Source organism: Arvicola amphibius, chromosome 3 (genome assembly GCF_903992535.2).
Source record: "Arvicola amphibius chromosome 3, mArvAmp1.2, whole genome shotgun sequence".
Taxonomy (NCBI): domain Eukaryota; kingdom Metazoa; phylum Chordata; class Mammalia; order Rodentia; family Cricetidae; genus Arvicola; species Arvicola amphibius.
Genome location: NC_052049.1, coordinates 170,492,699 through 170,514,606, shown reverse-complemented (window position 1 = coordinate 170,514,606; position 21,908 = coordinate 170,492,699). Strand labels below are relative to the sequence as shown.

Sequence of the window (21,908 nt, the reverse complement as noted above, 5' to 3'; positions counted from 1 at the left end):
CTTTAACTTAGTCATACATTAAAAAGAATTTTTTTAAAAAATTACCTGGGTGCAGTACTTTATGTCCCAGTTATTGTGGGTTACTGAGGCTGGAGGATCACCTGATTGTAAGAGTTTGAAGGCAGCCTAGGTAACTTAATGAGACCCTGACTAAAAACAGGAACAAAACAGGGTTAAAGTTCAGGTGACAGGTTTACCCAGACACAGCACATTTTATCCAAAACAGTTTAGGTATAGCTTTTTAATCTGGGTAAAAATTAATACTCTGCTAGCCATTTTTTAACCCTTTGTTTGATACAGTACTAGGCTAGTAGTATACTTTAAATAGATTTCAAATCCGATTGTGAAAATTAGATTTTTAAGAACCAGTGTAAAGGATTCTCCTTTAGTTAATTGCTGCCTGGGTGGTGGTTCCATGAGATAAGTTGCTGTGACTGTCTGCGCTGTTAGATGGCTTTCACAGGGAACAGTGAACAGTGAACAGCAACTCCAGTGTGGGAAAGCTTCTTCGGGAAAGTAAGGCTTGCTTGCAGGTTTTCCTCAGCATTGTCCCGTAAACATGCTACTGTAGGCCAAGTCAGAAGAACTGTGTCGCACTCTGGCATCTTAACCTCTGCCATCGCTTTATCACAGTTCTGTCTGTCTTTATCCATCTCAGTCCATCTTAATTTCTCATGCATTTCAGAGCGAAGTCATGCTTTTAATTCATTACCTAAGAGCAAATTCTATACTTAGATTTTATAGCCTCAAAATGAGAAAATTAGTCTCTTCCCAATATTCCAAATTGTCATATTTATATAAGAATTACTTTCATATAGTTGTGTAAAATGTATGCTTTTGTTGTTGTTTTGTTTTGAAATAGGGTTTCTCTGTGTAACTGCCCTAGCCGACTTGGAACTCCCTCTGTAGACCAAACTGGCCTTGAACTCACAGAGATCCATCTTCCTCTGCCTCTGAAGTGCTGGGATTAAAGGCGTGTGCCACCACCGCCCGGTTGAAAATGTATGCTTTATGCTTACTCCAATTCCTATGTTCATTATTTTTATTTTTTAGTGTTTTTGTTCATCCTTAACTACCAAGTCCTTTGAATTTATTTAACGCAAGCCAGGCATGTGTGCTTAATTTACTGTGCATGCAGCCTTTTTCACTTACAATCTGGTTGTAGTCTGCTTCAGGCTATGTCTGTGCAGGTCGCTTCAGTGTCAGCTTGATGTAGGGCTCTGCTCACTGGACTCAGATTTTTCTCCCTCCCCTTTCCTCCCCTTTCCTCCCCTCTCCTCCCCTCCTCTCCTTTCCCTCCTTTTCTGTGTGTCAAATCAAAGCCATGTATCTCCACAAGACCACTATAATTTTATTCATAAATGATCGTAAATGGTTACCAGCATTACTACCAGTAATATATGAAAATGCAAGACTGTTATTCAAAAGCTCAAAGCATGAAATTCATTGAAAAGAGTGACTAATGCCAAACACTGTGGTAGTTGACCTTATGCGCTGTCCCTGAGGCCAACCCGAACCCTTTTTATTTTGTATTGTTTTGAGGCAGTCTTGATATTCGCCTTTTTACTTATTCAAATGCATTCTCCTACCTCAGCCTCCCAAGTTTCAGGATTATAAACATATCCCACCATGCCTGCCAAAGCCTGAATTTTAATTTGACATTTTAACCTTTATTACATTTCTATCAAAAGAATAACCTGAGATGTTGCAAAGAAGTTACAGTAGTGATCTACCAAACTATAGGGTGGAAAACATTGAAGCTGACCTGCCAGCTAGTGGAGCACAGTTTAGTTAAAGGGTGGCATGCAAATATACTTTTCCCTCATCAAAAGCAAGTGTAAATCTTGGCATTTGAAATGGAACATTCTTGCAGGAATGAATTTAGTTGATAGTTTTTGTCTTGTTTTTTGTTAGTTTTGTTTTTTCAAGACGGTGTTTCCCTAGCTATCCTGGAACTAGCTCTGTAGACCAGGCTGGCCTCAAACTCACAGAGATCCTCCTGCCTCTGCCTCCTGAGTGCTGAGATTAAAAGCCTTCGTTGATAGTTTTAGCAAGTGGCCCACCTAGTGGGCGAAGGCTGGCAGGACAGGATCCCATTCCACCATTTATCATCTTTTTAAGCTGTGCCTGTGAAAAGAGACTCTTACCGACATTACCTGCTTGATGCTTCGGCCTCTCTGTACCCGGAGGTCTGCAGTTTTCTTCATGAATAATAAAGAATAATGGCTACTTAAGTGTTTTTGCCCATTAACAATTATATTTAAACTCCTTAGAGCTTATTAAAAATAGAGAAGAGATAATGACTGGACATTAAGTTTATTCATGAATTTTCTTTTTTTTTTCCTCAAAAGTTCACAAGTGGTGAGTGCTGATGAAGTCAACAGAACACAGTTCTTTTGAAGTTAGAAATTCTAGGCAGTACACAGTGAGTCCTTCATCTATTGGGAATAGGTTCCCAGATACCCAGTGAATTATAAACCAGCTGGTAGTGCTGAACTCTGTTTGCTGTGTATTTCCTGTGTGCGCACGCACACACACATACACACACACACACACACACACACACACACACAAAATACCCTTTTCACCTCAGCTAATCACGTATCAGTGTGGCTGCGGCTTTTGAAATTGATATGACTGCAAAACTCATGATTTTTCCTTCACAGTTCGAGGGAGGAAGTATTCTCTTCACCATGGACATTAGCATCCTTAATGTGCACACTTCCTTTCCTTATTGAGAACATTACCCTTTCACTAGAGGGAACTCACATGTATGTCCACATTGCCAGCATCTCTACTCCTTGGTGTTGGGTCCATTGTGAAGTAAAATAAGCGCACACTAACAACACAGTGCCACACCATGACAAGCAGTCTGATTATAAGAGGCTACCAGGTGACTAATGTCCTCAGTAGCTTGCACAGCGGAGCAGAGGGAGTTAGGAGATCTCATCACATGACTGAGACAGTATGCAATTTAAAACTTGTAAATTGTTTCTGAAAGTTTCTACTTAGCATTTTCAGGCAATAGTTAACTAAGGTAACTGACACAGCAGATAGGTTGAGTTGCTCTACGTTGAGTTGTAGAAGGTTGGTATTAATAGAAGATGTAGTGCGAATTCTAGTTGGTCTTAATAATAAAAACCTGGAGTCGGATATTGGGGTAAATGCTGAAGATCAGAGAGACAAGGGAGCAAGCCAGAACCACCCCTTACCTCACCAACTTCTCAGCCAGAAAGGGGCCAAGCTCCTTTCTCCACCCTGCCTTATCATTTCCTCTCTGGGCCCAGCCATATCATTTCATGTTTCCTCCTCCCAGGTGTTGGGATTAAAGGCATGTGTCACCACTGCCTGGCCTCTGTGGTTAACTAGGGCTAGCTCCACACTCTGATTTATTTGTTAGAGCACAAACAAAATATCACCACCAAAAGATCTAGGGGGATCATATGATATCATCCTCCCATGCCCTAATGCATACAGGTGCTAGTAGATACTTGGAAATAAAAGGGGAATAGAAATGCACGGGAGATTGTGGGCAGTGGTGGCACTTGCCTTTATTCCCAGCACTTGGGAGGGATCACAGAGACCCAGCTGGAGGATCTCTGTGAGTTTGAGGCCATCCTCGTCTACAGAGAGAGTTCCAGGATTTCCAGAGCTGTTATACAGAGAAAACCCTGTCTTGAAAAGCAAACAAACAATGAACAAAAGAATTTGTGTATCTGGAGTGGTATATTTAAAGAATGATAGTTGCTAGTTAATATTCATTCCTGAGTCTTTGTTCTGAGTTAATTACTTAACTAGTTTTCTCCTTTAGTCCATACCACTCTTTGGACAGGTATTCATCCCTATTTTATAGGTGACTGTAACTCAAAGAAACTAAGAAATTTGTTCAAGGTCATATAGCCATTGAGTGGTACCTATGTCTGCCTTTGGCAGTAAGTAGTACTTCTTTAAATTTACCATCCTTACCTTGGTGGTAGATGTATGCTGATGTAGTACATGGACCAGCAGCTCTGGGATCTGTGCCACAGCTGCCAAGGTAAATCACCTGACCACTGCTCCAAGCTTCCCCGACTTGCTGCCATGCTTTTTCTGTGGTTCGTTTGAAGTTTTTCCAGTTCTTTCCTGGATGGTACACTGTCAACACACCCTCTTTGCCTCTCTTCTCTTCCTAAAGCTTGGCTCGGAACTAGCCCAAGCTAGCCTCATTTATGGTGATAATCTGCCTCACCTTCCCAAGTGCTGGTATTATACTCATTCGCCACCATATCTAGCTGTATTTCTTATGTTTTCCTGCTTTGTGTGAATTGATACTGCATTTTGTGAGTTTGTTTAGAAGTATGATAGTAGTCTGAAAGTTAATGCAGTTTTCAGGCCATGTGCTACTCATTGGATAAAGTGTGTTAAAAAATATACCAGAGATTTTCTTGAGAGTATAAATAAATTTGAAAATTTAGGAAGGTTAATGTCACCCTGCTGAGCAATGGGTCCCAACCTCAGACCTCATTTAGCCTGGCTATTTATTTATTTATTTATTTAGGTTTTTCAAGACAGAGTTTCTCTGTAGCTTTGGAGCCTGTTCTGGAACTCCCTCTGTAGATCATAGCCTAATTATTTTTAAAAAGCTCAGAGTTAGTTAAAATACCCTTTTTGTGAAATCTCCTCAAACAGTACCTGAAGTCATGCATGGATAGATTGTTGTCACATATTTGTTTGGAACACTCTGGAAAAAGTCAAGAGGGCAGCAAGCTGTAGGTGGAAGTGCTCTGTGCTGTACTCTTGGGAGGTAGAATAGTGCCGTTTTGGAGTCTGTCCTGCATTTACTGTGGTCATTCGTTTGTTTTAATTTGCAGTTTCAAAAGCCACTTCATACAGATGTTTGATCCTTTCCGGATAAAGATAACAATTGAAATCAGTTTTGGTTAGCTTAGGAACATGCTGTCAAATGATACTTGAGTAATTACATGGCCGAAATGGATTTCCTGAGGTTGAGGAAATATAGGAAAACTTGTATCAAGTGTATAGAGTGAAGAGTTTAAGCAGGTTGTACCAGAGCCTGATCCAACCATTTAATTAGCTGTGTAACCTTAGCATATAATTGAACTTCTCTAACTGAGTTTTCTTGTCAACAAAATGGGAACCATTAGGGCAAGAGAATTTGATAAATGTGTGGTAGATGCCTAGCCCATCACTAGCAACCGAATAATTGGTAAGAGTTGCAGTGTAATCAATTTTAGGACATGATTTCTATTTTGAGACTGTGCAGATACTAATAACAGCTCTGAATTACCTTATTTGTAAGGTTACTTGACTACTTGGAGCCCTGTCTCCTGCCCCTTCACTCCCCATTATGAAGACATGTGAGTATACCACAACTAAAGGGAAAGGCTTTCATGCCAAGGAGCAGTTCCCAGTGCCTATGGAGGTCAAAAGAGGTCGTTGGAACCCCTGGAGCTGGAGTGAAAGATGGTTGTGAGCCAAGTGTGGGTGCTAGGAATTGAACCTAGGTCCTCTTCAAGAACAAGTGTTCTAAACCTCTGAACCATCTTTTCAGTCCCACCTATAGGAATCTTGATATGTAAGATTTGAGTAATTCTGTAGTTCTGTTTATTTTCTGCCACCAGGCTAATCCTCATCAGGAATGTAGTTTTCCTTTAATATGCAATCCTGGTAGCCTTTGGTTTTGTTTTTATAGTATATATTAGACCTTCTGTCTGTCTTCGCCTCAAAATCTTCTCAGTGTTTTCATCTTTCCTGAAACTCATTCTTCTGTGAATGGAAGGCACCAGCCTGTTCTGAATCAGTGACATTCATGGATTCATTCTTCATATGCTTTCTTTAAGAATTCATAAATCTCTATTGTCATTAATTGCAGAATTATTTTGCCTTGGTTCCCTTGTGGATTTATTAGGGCTCATATCTTTCTCTTATGGCTCATAACCCTAATTCTATGTAGCTCAGGCTGGTCTCTCGTTATCTTCTAGCTTCAACCGCGCAAGTGCTGAGATGCCTAGCATGTGCCTGCAATCAGGCCTTTATAATTTTTCTCTGATTTTTACTTTATAGTTCTTAATGATATCAGCTAGGTTCTCTTCAAGATCATTTTTTTCATTTTTAGTTTGTCCGAGATAGACCTTTGGTATAGACTAGGTCATTCTCTTTCCTTCAGTATGGACCAAGAATTCAAATCCCATTCTTCAATGTCAGCCATTCACCTTTCTGTCCATTTTTTTCTTTTATCGTTCCAGCCTTTTTTTTTTTTTTTTTTTTTTTTTTTTTTTTTTTTTTTTGATATATGAGGGGAAACTATCTATGCCATATATGTAGTTCAGGTATTTTGTTGTTTTTTTTAAAGTCTTTGGTAATATCTCAGTTTCTTTCAGCATAATTACTGCAAATGATTCAAAAGGATGAGATGTTGATGGGTTTAATAAATTTTGGTTGGCTTTTCAAGTTATATCAAATACAAAATACAGAAATAAGCCAAGTGTCATACCCATTCAAACAAAAGTCACATCAACTCAAAGCCAAAGGGTCACATGAGCTGTCGGGACTGCATTTTCTTGATGCTCACCAGTAAGAAAATGCAGATTAACTAAGATAAATTTCTTCTTAGTGATAATTAATAAAAACTCAGAAATTGGTGGTGTTCCTCTGTTCCTTAGAGCATGAGTTAATGGTACTTTTCTCAAAGATTTGACAGATTCTTGCTTGGACTGCCCCTCTTAGAGCATCAGGCTTTAAGTTGTCATTAGAACTGCGCATGGGATTGCCACATCACGTTCACTCATGCAGATGCTTGTCCAGTGCAGCTATTTTATCTCAGTCTCTCTTGTGGACTCCAGATACGCATTTGTGAGCTACTAGGACTAGATAGATAACAAACTGAGCTTTAGACCATGAAGACTGCTGTGAGGAAAACAAGGACTTAAAAGAATAGAAGTGCAGACAGAGGAGGGTGCTAACAGTCTAAAACAGCGTGGGTAGAATAGGTCTCATTGTAAGCAGGATGGTGAGCATAGATTTGAAGGAGAAGACAGTGCAAGCTACAGACTCTCTGGGGGAAGAGCATTCTGTGTAGAGGGTAAAAACTGAGTAGGTGGTGGTTTAACAACAAGGAGGAAGAATGAAGGCTCTCTTTGCCCTTTTAGTGTACACTCACGGAAATGAAAACATTTCCACAACAGCTCGCGCAATATGTCATAGCAGTGTTATGTATAATAACCAGAAGGAAGAAACAACACAACTGTCCCTCAGTAGATGAATGAACAAAATACATCTGCACATAGTAGAACATCATTTGCCAAGATCCCTTATATAGGCAGAAACAATAGCAGAAAGTCTGTTTCTCACTGCCAGGTGCTGGGGGAGGAGATCCAAGGTGTAACTGTCAGTGAGGATCTGTTTTGGTTTTTGTTTGAGACAAGGTCTTATCATATCCAGGCTGGCCTGGAACTCACTGTGTAGACCAGGCTGGCCTCAAACTTAAGAGATCTGTCTTGCTTCCTGAGTCTGAGATTAAAGGTCTGTACCACCATGCCCAGTGACAGCTGGTGTCTTGGGGTGATGAAAAGATTTTTGAGTTGGTGATGACTGTGGAAGGTTTATCATGTACCTAAGATGGTGAATTTATGGCCTGTGAATTAATTTCAGAAGGGAATTGAAGTATGTAAAGAGGTAAAGCAAATTTAAGCAAACTGTAATTCCTGTTGTTCCATTTGAATTATTTACACTTTTGTGAAGTATCTTACAGTAAGTTTTAGCATACATTTCTAGTAAGGCCAGGGAGAAGAGGCCACTTCACAGCTGAGAAACCAGGTCCCACATTCTTCCTTAGCTTTTGTGTAAGTAAGCTGTGCTGTATCTTCAGAAGATCACCAACTTTTCATTAATAGTCACCCAAATCCTGTCTTTCAAAGTTACTTGAATTTAAGTGTTTTATTTTTGTTTTTGTTTTTTTACCTCTTCCATAAAATAAGTTATTTCTGGGTTTTGTGTATTGCTAGGTAACAGTCAGTAGATACTGCACAGCTTTATTCTCGCTGCAGTGTGTCACAAACTCAGCAACCCTTATCTGCTTTTGCTCTGTCCAGCCGAGGATTCTACTGATCAGACTGCCATAAAAGTCTGTGAATGCTCATCTTCAGTCTCTTTATTGCATTGATATAGTCTGGTAATAAAGTTTACAGATAGATGTTCTTTGCATAGTGCTGTTCTAGCATGGTCAGGAAGTGGAATACTGTCTAGCCTTAAATATTTACTCAATGAATATTTAATTTTATGGGGAAAGTTTATTCTGTAGAGGTGCATGGTGATCTTAGGGTGGGTCGTTTGTTTTGAGACAGGGCCTCACTGTGTAGCTCTGGCTATCCTGGAACTCACAGAGATCTGCCTGCCTCTGTTTCCTGAGTGCTGAGATCAAAAGTGTTCGCCATCTCTCTCTCTCAATCTCTCTCTCTCTCTCTCTCCCTCTCTCGCTCTCTCTCCCTCTCTCTCCCTCTCTCTCTCTCTCTCTCTCTCTCTCTCTCTCTCTCTCTCTCTCTCTCTCTCTCTCTCTCTCTCCCTCCCCTCCCTTTCTTTTTTTAAATATAAAAAGGGAGGATGCAGTGTGTATTGGTATATTTTAGGATGAAAGATACCTTATGAGCATTTTGTATTTCTTATTGTGACATGTACTACTTTCCTAATTTAGAGAGTTTTTTTGTAAATTCTTACTTAGTTAATATTGCTCCCTAAAGTACCAAGGGACAGCAGTGTGGCCAGCCCTTAGCTGTGCAACAGAAACTTTCTGTAATTGATTTGACTCTTGATAATTAATTTTAGGTGCTCACGATGTGCCAAGGCACTGTTTAACAGTATTAGAGGTAAAGATTAATTTTCTCATCTGAAAACTTTTACTAGATTTCCTTGTACTCAGGATGTTGATTGAGGACAGCTCTTGTCTTTGAGCAATGCAGACCAGTAGTTCCAGGGAAAAAGTATTGGTTGAGGATGCATTGATCGGTCTCATGTCCTTAAATACTTTGTGGCAATGCAGAGCTAGGGAACAGAGAGATACTGTCCCCTACTGTGAGAGATTCAGGAAAAATTAACGTTGTATAACACTGTATTAAGGGAATCCATACCTTTGTCTTCCAGGTTTCAGCACAAAATGAACATAATTAGGGAAAATAAGGATCTGGCATGTTTCTACACGACCAAGCACTCATGGAGGGGAAAGTAAGTATCCTTTGCTTACACTTCTGAACTTCCATAAAGTATCCTTTAAATGCAGTGTCAGTATCTTTTATAGTGAAGCACAACCCAGCAGTACTGTTGAACTTTCTTTTCTGGGAAGCTGTGTGCGCATTTTAAATACATAGGTGACATGGAAATGAATTGTGTCCCTATTTCTTTTGATCTTTCTAGATTTTTCTTTTTTAAAAAATGGAAAAGTAACAAGAGAAAGGGTTGCTGTCATGTCCAGTTTATGCTACAGTGTTGCCAGCTTTATTACTCAGAGTCTAGCTTATTCAACCATTTGCTTCTATTGAGATTTGGAGCTGTTTTAAAGACTGTATTTAATTATTTAAGAATGAATTTTTTAGTTGCACTTTTTTTTCTTGAGTGGAAATGATGGCATTTCATGATTGTATTTGTTTTATTCAGACCAAGATGTCTTTGTGTTCCTTTCCTATAGGATAGATAGTAATTTCTTCCCTATAGGTTATTGTAAAGATTAAATGAACTGATGTGAAGTGAATGAAGGCTTTGAAATTTTGCCTGAAGTACATTGAGTATTCAGTGCATGAAACTGGACTGTTAAAGAAGAGGTCATTCTGAGAAGCACTGGACAGTGAGACTGTCTAACCTTGGCAGACAGGTGACCACAATCTTCTAAGTTGGGTCATGAGTAACACAACACATGCATAATTTTTGTTCATATTCCTCACTTATCATTTCTTTGGTTGATGGTATGGTGGCCTCTTAGGGTAGTTCAACATTTGAGCCCTAGTGTTCTGACTTAGCAAACTGTCTAATTTTGAAAGATTTGATTGCTTAGACTTGTTTTTTGTTAGTATCTTGCTTTGTGAGCTTATGTTAGTGAGCATGACTATTACCCTGTAGAATACTTGCCTGTGTTTCATCGAGCAAAGTTAGAGAAAGTTGCTGTGCACAAGGTAGTGTTAACCTCTAGTTCTTTGATTGGACTTGATTACCTGATTTTTTTGAGTAGTAGATTGCTCTGATCATCATTACGTAGCTCCTGTTTTTAGTTTGTTTACTATCCACTGATACTTGAATTCTGTGGGGGGAGGTTCATTGTGATGCTTGCTGCTTGTAAGCTTGTTGGTAATGTGAGCCTCTAGAATTTTAAATGCTTTTAGAAAATGATGACTAATGCTTAAGAGAATCCCATTTATTTTGTAACAGAGTAAAGTCATTTCTGTTTTCTTTGCCCAGTTCCCTTCCCTCCATTCACACATGGAAACATGATGTTTTTCTAACAGCAATAACATATTTTATAATAAAACTCACCCTTACAAAGAAAATATATAATTCATTGAATTCCTCTAGTATATGTAAAATTATGATGCGTTACCACTATTGTTAGAGCACGCTTAAAAAAATATTTTCTTTAGAAACCACTGTCTGCCAGGCACTTACTTGCTGAGTGATGTTGGGTTTGTCTGTTTGGAGCATCTTGTAGAAACCAAACTGGTTAAAATGTGGTCTTTTGTAGTTGTTCTTCCAATTAATGTTTCAGGGTTCATCTGTATGTTAATAGCATGTATCAGTACTATTTACTGCCAAATCATGGTTGTATGCTGGTACAACATTTTTGATTGTTCTTAAATTAGTGGGCATTTGCATTGTCTACACTTTTTTACTCTTATATGAATATTCTTGTATGAATATTCTAAATATGGTTTGGATGAGTCAGTATTTCCAAGAAGTGGAATTGCTGGGGTTTATGGTGACTCCATGTCTAACCTCTGAGAAACAGTGGAATGCTTGACTATGTTTTCTTGTGCTTTTTGGGCATTTGTAATCTTTAATGAAATGTCTGTTCACATCATTCACCCATTTTTAATAGGTTGTCTCTCTAATTGCTGAGCTGTAGGAATTCTTTAAATACAAATTCTGTACTAGATAAGTGATTGCAACATATTGTTCCAGTTCTGCGGGATGCCTCCAGCTGTCTTGGTGCTGTCAGTTTTCAATGTTGATGAAATCCTGCTTTGTCTTTTTTGTTTGTTTGTTACTTGTGCTGTTTGTTACAATTTACTCCTGTGTTTCCTTCTGTGACTTTTATAACTTTAGTTTTGAGTTAACTTTGATGTGATGTGAAGTGAGGGCCCGCATGGGAAGATCTACTTGGACCTGAATCACTTGTTAAAAAAAAAAAAAAACATTCTTTTCCCATTGAGTTGTTTGGCCCCCTTGTCAAAAGTCCTTTGACCTTAAATGTGAATTCTCAGTTTGATTCCTTTGACCGGGATGCCTGTCTGTGCTAAAGTCAGTACCATGCTGATTTGATTTACTGTGGCTTTGTACCCTTTGAAATTGGCAGGCATGAGGCTGTAACTTCAGTATTATGTTGAGTATTCTCCATTTCTTATACTGCTATATCAATTTTTCAGTGAGTTGTCAATTTTACTAAAATGTGGCTGGAGTTTTAATGCTGTTGCATCAAGTTTCTGTCTTTTGGGGACATAGTGCCGCCTTGGCAGTATTAACTGCCTGATCTAGGAACAGAAGGATAATGCTCTTTTCAGGGGTGTTTTACTTTGAATTCCCTTCTCTCACATAGTGACTTCAGTTGGCTGTATGCATTGTACAGTACTGAAATCCATTATTATATTTATTTCTTTTCTGACCAATTCAAATCTAGGATTAAGGTATTCTTCAACAGTGTTAATATAAAAAATAAAAATGTCATTCAAAATTTTATTTTAGTTGAACATTTCTCTAAATGTGTTTATACAACAGATTCTACATGTGTCTGTGTTTATACATAAGATTCTACATGTGATTTTTTTTTTTAATTGGGGCTTGTTTTAAGAGAGTCTAGACTCATGCATTTGCCATCCCAGATCTACCATCTGGGGAAATTTCTGATTGTAGTGATCAAATGAACACATACTTCCCTTTCTCTTCACATGCTCCCTTAAAGATAACCCCACAGATTGTACCCAAGGAAATTCGTGTGACCCATTGTTGTACTTTTGCACTGTTTCCGCCATGCCTCAGGTCCAGCTGCCTTCTGCTTCTGTGAGTATAGGCTGTCGGATGCAGGTGTATAGATAGACCCCTGGGCTGGCACAACAGCTTTTCTCCTGTGCTTGTTGTTTTTCCCACTGGGGCAGTCCATCCATAATTTAATTATGTGTTTCTTTAGAGAGCAACAAAGGGAGATTACAGGGAATAAAAGCACTTTTCTTCCATGAAAACAAGATTTCCTCTTTGGCTTAAGCAAGCCACTTCAGGCCGGAAGGAAGGTGCAGATGTTTGGCTAAAGCGGAAGTGCAGATTCGTTGTGGAAAACTTCAAAGTAACACGTTGTTTTTTCTCTTTAGATGGAATTTACAAGTACAGACTGCCTATGGGTCACTCCAGTATTAGTTAGTAGAGCAGGTACTGTAATTTTGAGTGGGATTTTAGTATCTAGACAGAATTTTAAGCACAGTATGATAGGAAAATCTGCGATTGATCTGTGAAGTTCAGATGCTCACCACAGTGCAGACAGTTGCGATGATTAGAGGCAAGGGAGAGAGGGAGGTGTTGAGGAACACAAAGCTGCTACATTTTTATGCTTATGTTCTAGAATAAGAGTTGGATAAGAGAAGAGGTGCTAGTTCTAGTGACCAAAGGGCTCCTACGGGGCTTATTTTCCTTGTTTCCTAGCTTTGATGCTACCAGCCTCAGCCCTAGATGAAGTCCATCCTGAATTCTCCTCATGTTCTGTCTGTATAGCTCTCTGAAGCCATTACCAGGCGATATGAAATTTGGAAGTACGCACTGGATCACATCTTTTTGGCAACCTTACATTTTACAGTGTACAAAACTTCTGCTTTTTCTCATCTGAGAAAGACTATGGCTATTGATTGTGTATCAGAACCAAGGCCTTTAAAAATGCTCCATTTTATGGGGTGCCTTTATAAGAGAGGAAGGCATCTTGCTGAGTTTGTAGGATGGGGTTGAAGTTTGTCTTACCTGTTGTTTCTCTTCTCTGGTCTTATAGCTTCTAATGAAAATGAGCCCTTTTAGGTAAAGTAGATTTTAATGAGAAACTGAGTATTCTGATGGTATAACCAGATGACAGACTTGCCCACTCCTTTTATTCTGTGTTTTTTTTTTTTAAAGTATGAATGTACTGAAGCAGTCATGATCAGTAAAGGAATATTTAAAACTTAGAATTATAATCAATTTATTTCCCTGGAATTTTAAAATCTTCCCCCCAATAATTAATATTCATCCCTTTAGCAGAAAAACAGCAGTAGGATTTGCAGGGATTGGTTGTTTGCTTATGTGGCAGGCACATAGTTTCAAAGCCCTCACATGCATTATTTCTTATGATTCTTATATGCTAAACAGATGTGTTACCCACATCTTTCAGATGGAGAAACTGTTACTTAATTATCAGAGGGTCTATAGTTGATGAGTAGCCCAGGAAGTATTTCAGTGCAGACAGTGTGACTGCAGAGTTAGTGAGCATAACAGTTATGCCCTGGTGCCTCCTGTAGCAGCAGTGCCTAGTAAGAAGGGGAAGAAATCCTGAACGTATAAAGTTCTAAGTGTGTTTAATAATGCTTAATAAAGATTAATACGGTGTGTTGCTGATATGAGCATGCTATGGCCTCAGATCCTTGGAAACTGAGTGTGAGTGTTGATGGCATACAGAAACTGTCTATCATACCTTTCTACCCCCTGAAGAATTCTTCCCTACAAAGACAGCTTTTTCTAAGAATAGAAAAATCTGTCTTGATGATGGAAGTTACAAATAATCCTACACTAGTTCAGAATTACATATAATAAAAGGTTATTTATTTAGGGGAAACTCACAGATCACTGTCCTAGATCACAGTTCTCTGCATGAACGGGGAACAGAACAGAGTTTAGCAGCCTGAAGTAAGAGAGTGAGCGCAGGCTACAGCTACATTTATAATATAAGAGACCACTCCCAAGTGGGCTGGTATCTTAAAGGCTATTGGCTGAAGGAGCAAAACGAGCTCCACAGCACCTCCCCCTTTTGTTTAAATAAGAGAGTTCCAAACCCAATACAAAAACTATATACACTAGGAACAGATATTAAATATAAGATTAGAATTACAACCAGCATAAACAATATTAAGCAAGGAACATATGCTAAATGTTTTAATAAGCATTCTTTCCTAAGAAGTCTAAATCTTGTATTGGAAATGGCTAGATCATAAGAGGACAGTAACTACTACTATCTAATCTTCAACCCCATCGAAGGCCTGAGAAGGGAGATAATATTACTTGAGTAGACAGGAAGAGCAAATGTGCAGTAGTTGACAGAGACAACTGGCGGCCTGAGCAAACACGCAAAGTCTCATTTGCAGTGTTGAAGCAACCAACTTTGGCTAAGGCCTAGAGTAACTGACAGACCATTTTCAGAGGCAGGAAGTTTTTAAAAACCATCTTACCCTGTTTTGACAAGATTTGCCAGTCTTTTTTTCTTATTTTTGAGACAGGGTTTCTCTGTAGTTATTGTTGCCTGTCCTGGAACTAGCTCTTGTAAACCAGGCTGGCCTTGAACTCACAGAGATCTGCCTTTTTTGCCTCCCAACTGCTGGGATTAAAGACGTACCCCACCACTGCCCGGGTCTTTTTTCTTATATCCTGCTTGTCCAGTTCAGACATTGTACACTTTGTCAGTGGTCGAGGCACAAGCAGTTTCTTGCCCAAGGCCAGTTGTGCCAAGAAGACAAACCCCAAGTGGAGTGTCTTTTGGTGCTCAACACTCTCTCAGGAATAGATCGCTGCTGCCAGGAGCAGTCGTGTCTCAGAATCTTAAGTTACTTAAATGCCATGTTCTACAGATCTTTGAAGTAGTTGAAGGTTACCTATCTATGCATAATACAACCTCTATGTATCTAAAGAACCTAATTAGTTTGACTAAAAGCATAACAAACATAAATATTAACCTATGATACTTAATACATATATATCTTAAAGATTAAAACTTCGTATCAGAATATTAAACAATCTTTAAACAGCTGTGCAGTAAGGAGAACAATGACCTCAAAATGTAAACAGTGTATAAATATCTTGATCAGAGGTAGAAGTATGTAATGCAATATGGTAAATATATCCTAAAATTGTATCAATATACAAAATGTCTTAAACAGAGGTAGAAACATGCATGCATACAGTATGACAAAGTAACTTTGCATAGGTGTACAAATATTGTAAACAGAAATAACAAATATAATTTAAACAGAAATAATAAATACAATTTGAATTTGTATCAATGTACAAAAACCTATACCAATGTAAATATAATACCTCACAAGTATTCACTCTGTTATTAGTATGTGTAAGTTCACACTAATGTACCTATTATCTCATTCAGCTTTTCCCATTTTTGATCTCTAGGCCTACATAATTTCCACTCCAACCCCCAACCCTATGTGAGTAATAATCAACCCCTAAATGGTATCTCTAACGTGAGGACAAACTTTGTTGGGAGAGGGGAACGTCACTTTCTATAATTGCTTCCTGCTGTCATGGGGGCAGTGTTTTTTCTATGGGATCCTGTAAAAGTAAAATGATGGTCAGTTAAGTTTCAAGATTGCAGTTTTGTTTGATTGCAAATGGTCTCTGAGTAGTTGATAGGGTTTTTGTTTGTTTGTCTGTTTGTTTTTTGAAGTTCTTATTTGGAGTTCTAGCCAGAATGTTTTAAGAAGGTGCACCAGTTCCACAGCTGGCATCCAAAAACCAGTATCATAGTAGCGCTGTCAGCATCATGATGTCATTTCAGTCAGGTGGATTCATTGTTGTGGGGCCCCATCTTCTTCCTGGAAGCTTCAAAGATTACTGCAGAAAAATCTACTGTTCATAATTGAAAACTTAAACATTACTCATATAGACATATATTCAACAAAAGATACAATCTAGACAAAGTGGGCATGGAGAAAAGTAAAATATTTCCTTAAAATCTATCTTCCTTCTGTCCCATACCAGATGGCTGCTGACATGAGACATAAATTTTGAATTTTTCTTTTAACAATGTGCTTGGATTTAGAGAAGGATAGCCATTGTCCAACTCAAAAGCCAGTTCTTATTTTTTAAGTAGAGATATATACATGTCCAGATGATCAAATTTTACCATGGAGATGATATAGCATCATAAGTCAGATTTCTCTTTGCTTGTTGATTTTTTTTCTGGATAGCTATGTCTTCATCTTTAAGCATCTTGATGTCCAAGGTCTTTCCACTCTTTGAAGATGAGTATTTTCCTGCAAAGACAAGAACAGAATCCTGCCCCAACCCTTATGAGGTTTTCTTACCACCTGTATGTGTGTCACCTCTGTGGATGACCTGTCATTTCTCTTTCTCAAGAGGCTTCTCTTTGTCAAACAGAATCTTTATTAATTCTGATGGTATCCATAGTTTTTCTTCTCCTGTGGAAAAAAAGAGCAAAACCCCATCCCCAACATAACACATCTCCTGGCTTCCATTGTGAGGTCAAGACATCCTTGAAATATACCAGCTGGTTTACTTCAGAAGTTTTTTCTATTATCCAGTATCTCTCTACTGCTGTTATTCCTTTCTCCTTAGCGTTAAGAAATTCAAGGTTAATAAAGCATTATACAATCTATTTCTGGGGGTATTTTCTATCCCTTTCTGTTTAGCATATCCTTTGTAGTTCGATTTGATCTTTCTGTAACTGCCTGACCTGTAGGATTGTTTGGTATACCTGTAATATGCTTTTATATTATAATAAGCAAAAAAATCGTTCCATTTTCTTAGATACATATGCCAGACCATTGTCTGTCTTTATTTGTGTAGGTATACCCATTATGGCCATAACTTCTAATAAATGCGTGATTACTGAATCAGCCTTTTCTGAGCTCAAGGCAGTTGCCCATTGAAAACCTGAATAACTGTCAATGGTGTGGTGTACATATTTTAAAGTGGAACACATCCATTTGCCAGATCTCATTCCTTTGAGTACCCTTGAGGTTACTCCCTGCAGGTAATGGTGTTTTGTTATAGAAAGAGCAAGTAGGACATCTTTTTATAATCTCCTTAACTTGTTGCCATGTAATAGAAATTTTTCTTTAAACCTTTGCTGTTGACATGATTTTTTTTTTAATGAAATTCTGAGGCCAATCAATAATCGATCAATTTTGGCATTACCGTGTGCTAGAGGACCTGGCAGACCCATATGGAATCGGATATGTGTTATGTATATGGGACAAAGCCTATTCCTGATTATATCATGAACCTGTATGAATAATGAAGTCAATTCTGTATCATCTGGTATAAATTTATCTGTTTCAATATGCAGGACAACTCTTTCTGCATATTGCGAATCAGTAACTATATTGAGAGGTTCTTTAAAATCCCATAGCACCATGAGAATAGCATATAATTCTGCCTTTTGGACAGAATTATAAGGGCTTTGTTCCACCTTACTTACATCTTCTGATTTGTAACCTGCCTTTTCTGATTTATTTGCATCAGTATAAAATGTATGGATTCCACTTATTGGTGCCTCATGTACAATTTGGGGAAGAATCCAAGTAGTTCCCTTTATAAGGTTAATTCTTTCACTTTTGGGATAATTGCTATTAATTTCTCCTAAAAAATTAGTGCAAGCTCTTTGCCAAGGTTCATTGTCTTCCCATAATTTTTTAATTTCATCAGTAGTAAAGGGAACTATGATCTCTTCTGGGTCTATACCTGCTAGTTAACAAAGTCTAAATTTTCTTTTTATAATTAATTCAGAGACTTTTTCCACATAAGTTTTTAATTTTTTACTTGGTTTATGTGGTAAAAAGATTTATTCTAAGATAATATCTTCCCTCTGCATTAAAATTTCTGTAGGGGAAATTCTGGAAGGCAATATGACTAGAATACAATTAAGATTTGTATTTACCCTATCTACACTTGCCTCCTGTAATTTCTCTTCAATGACCATCAGGTTTTTTCCTCTTCAGCTGTTAATTCTCTGGGACTATTTAAGTCTTTGTCACCATCTAAGGTTTTGTTTAAATGGACGACTTACCAGGTCAGGTGTTATCCCAACAGCTGGTCATAGACTGGAAATATGTCCTAACAATCTTTGAAAGTCATTAAGAGTCCATAATCGGACTCTCTTAATTTGTGCCTTTTGTGTTCTAATTTTCTGTAAACCTATTTTGTAACCTAGATAATTGACAGAATCTCCTCTTTGTATTTTTTCAGGTGTAATTTGCAATCCCCATTTAGGCAAAACTTTTTTTTTTAGCTTCTTCAAACATTCTTTCCAAAGCATTTGCATTTGAGTCATATAACAAAATGGCATAGATGTAATGGTAAATTATATACTTAGGAAATTTCTTGCATATTATTTCCAATGGCTGACTTACAAAATATTGCCACAAGGTGGGGCTATTGAGCATTCCCTGTGGAAGGACAGTCCACTAGTAGATTGAGAATTATTGTAAGTAGGCACTGTAAAAGCAGGCTTTTCTCTATCCTTTTCTTGTAAAGGAATAGTGAAGAAACAATTCTTTAAATCAGTAAGTATAAGAGGCCATCCTTTTGGTAATAGAGAAGGCAGGGGAATTATAGACTGTAGAGGGCCCATAGGTTGGATAATCTTGTTGATAGTTTAGATCTGTTACCATTCTCCATTTTTCAGGTTTCTTTTTTTTGTTTGTTTGTTTTTGTTTTTCGAGACAGGGTTTCCCTGTAGTTTCTAGAGCCTGTCCTGGCACTAGCTCTTGTAGACCAGGCTGGCCTCGAACTCAGAGATCCACCTGCTTCTGCCTCCCGAGTGCTGGGATTAAAGGCGTGCGCCACCACCGCCCGGCTCAGGTTTCTTTTTTTAATAACAAAAATAGGAGAATTCCAAGGGCTGATTGATTCTTCAATATGGTGAGCATCTAATTGCTCCTGTACCAGCTGTTCTAAAGCCTTCAGTTTGTCTTCCATTAAAGGCAATTGTTTAACCCATATGGGTTTCTCAGTTAACCATTTTAAAGGCAAGGCTGTTAGTACCTCTGAAGGGTTGCTAGTTGCTTTGTGTTTTTGTACAGCCTGAATGGCTGGTAACCATTGTTTACTATATCTTATAATATCCTTCCCAGAAACCTGAGTTTTGGGGACTGCAGGAATGTTAACCTGGGTATTCCATTGCTGCAATAGGTTACAGTCCCATAAATTCACTGCATATGAATTTATGTGTATGCATATGGCCTCAGCCTTCCTTTTTGTCCTTCTGAATTGAAGTAGGTGTAATAATTGTTATAGGCCAGCAGGTGTTGCAGTTGCAGCCACATGACCAAGAGACGCTACTAGGAACGAACAGCACATGTTGCTTACTTAGGTACTGAAAAATATACTTTGTTTAACAAATTAAGAGAAGTTATTAAAGTGATTCCGAGAGTTGGGGTCCAGGAAAAAGAAAACCCAAAGTTTTCTATCAGTGTGAATTGCAGACTGTGTGCACCACAGGGATCACAGGCAGCAGTATGTGGACTGGCATGTAATGTCAGCGTGTGTGTTGCGAGCTGGGGAGCACTGAGCAGCAGCCTGCTGCGCCTGAGAGCCAGCTAGAGCCATGGGTGGGAGAGTCAGTGCCCAATGTGCCACGCGGCTGGTGGACTTATCCCAAAAAGTGTGGTCTGGTTCCCACATTTGGGTGCCAGATGATGACAGAAGTTACAAAGTAATCCCACACTAGTTCAGAATTACATATAATAAAAGGTTATTTATTTAGGGGAAACTCACAGATCACTGTCCTAGATCACAGTCCTCTGCACGAACGGGGAACAGAAGAGAGTTTAGCAGCCGGAAGCAAGAGAGCGAGGGCAGACTTTACAGCTGCATTTATAGTATAAGAGACCACTCCCAAGTGGGCTGGTATCTTAAAGGCTATTGGCTGAAGGAGCAGAAGGAGCTCCCACAGCACTGTCTCCTTGATCCAACTGTGTACAATAAATCCTCCCTCCTTGTTTATCTGTATAATAAGCCTGCCTCCTTGTCCAGTTGCATCCAGCAACCCCATCGTTCTGCTCAACTTTGTGTATTAAACATGGTGAGCTTTCAGGGTACCAAGACTTCTCCATGAGAGAGTCCAAGTCCATCCTACTCCCAGCTATCTGTGTGTTTGTTCCTCCCACCCTCCCCTTTCCTTTCTTCTCTTTTGTTTTGTTTTTTTGAGACAAGGTTTCTCTAGCTTTGGAGCTTGTCCTGGAACTAGCTCTTGTAGATTGGGCTGGACCTCGAATTTACAAAGATCCACCTTCCTCTGCCTCCCGAGTATTGGAATTAAAGGCATGTGCCACCACTACCCAGGAGGTTTTCTTTTTTTCCTTTTTGTGGTGTGCCTTTTCTTTATTCCTTCATACACACCCCGCCCCATCCAAGCCCCTGGAGCTTGTGAGTGCTTATTGTCAGTCTTCTAACTCTTGAGGATCTCTCTAGTTCAGCTGTCCTATTAATGTTAAATGGCCTAACATTGTCTCTGTTTTTTAATGAAAAATTCCTAGATTTTGTGAAGATACTAAATGTTTTGAGAAATTAGTAGCCCAAAGCTTATCCTAAAATGACTTAAGTGCCCAATGTGTAGCAGGAAGAATTCATATTGAAAGTCTCATGGGAGAAGAATTAAGTGTGGTCTGTGTAAAGCTGAAAAGTGGAGCTTGGGCCAGGCGGTGGTGGCTGCACACCTTTAACCCCAGTCCTTGGGAGGCAGAGGCAGGCAGGGTTTCTGTGGGTTTGAGGCCAGCCTGGTCTACAGAGTTCCAGGGGCAGCCAAAGGCTGTTACATGGAGAAACCCCATCTCAAAAAACCCAAAAAGGTGGCGCTTGGACCAGAGGGTGAAATTTGGAGAAAGTGTGCATTGGCTTACTTGTGAGGACCATTGTCAGTATCTACAGAATTGGGAAATTAATACAGTTAATTTTAGGGAAGGTAAGTTTGCTCCCTGCAGCAGTAGTGGGCAATTTTAGACACCACCTTTCTTAGAGTATGATGAAAGGATATGCTTTATATTATGGGGCTTCCTCTCACTGACAACTGCTTTATTCTAACTGAGTGAGTCTGTATCTGAGATCATTGAAATAGTTTTTTTAAGCTTTAAAGGTAATATACAAGACTAGAATGATAGCTCAGTAGTTTCGAGCATGTACTGCTTGTGCAGAGAACACAAGTTGGCTTCCCAGCATCCATGTTGGGCAGCTCTCAGTCATGTCTAACTGTAGTTCTGGGGCTTTGATGCCTCTTGTCTCCACAGGTGACCACATTCACTTACATATACAAACCCACATACAGATGCACATGTATGCACCTAATTAAAAGAGATCTTTTTTAAAAAAGCAGTATACATAGGTTACCAGACCTCAAGCACTTGCGAGCCATTATTTTATGTGTAACCTTTTCCGTACTGTTTATCATAAGAAAGGAAAGTTGGGTTTTCTCTCCTGTGACAAAACCAGATAGAGTCTTCGTCCGGTGATGGATAGAGATAGAGACAAAGTCCCTCATCAGAGCAACGGGCTGAGCCCCCAAGGTCAGAGCAGAAGGAGGGAGAAGATGAGCAAGGAAGTCTGGACTGCAAGGGGTTGGTCCACCCACTGAGACAGTGTGCCTGTTCTAATGGGAGCTCACCAAATCCAGCAGGACCGAATCTGAATGAGCATGCAATCAAACTGGACTCTCTGAATGTGGCTGAAAATGGGGGCTGACT

General features: G+C 39.0%; 1 protein-coding gene across 1 annotated transcript in view; it reads left to right on the top strand.

Annotated features, from left to right (window-relative positions):
* Positions 1-21,908, top strand: part of Dnajc13 (DnaJ heat shock protein family (Hsp40) member C13) — a 131,469-nt gene that overhangs the window by 8,098 nt on the left and 101,463 nt on the right. The window contains exon 2 of the mRNA XM_038321823.2: positions 9,136-9,216. Coding sequence (XP_038177751.1) covers positions 9,149-9,216 — 68 coding nt within the window. The 5' untranslated portion in view covers positions 9,136-9,148. The remainder of the gene's footprint in view (positions 1-9,135; positions 9,217-21,908) is intronic.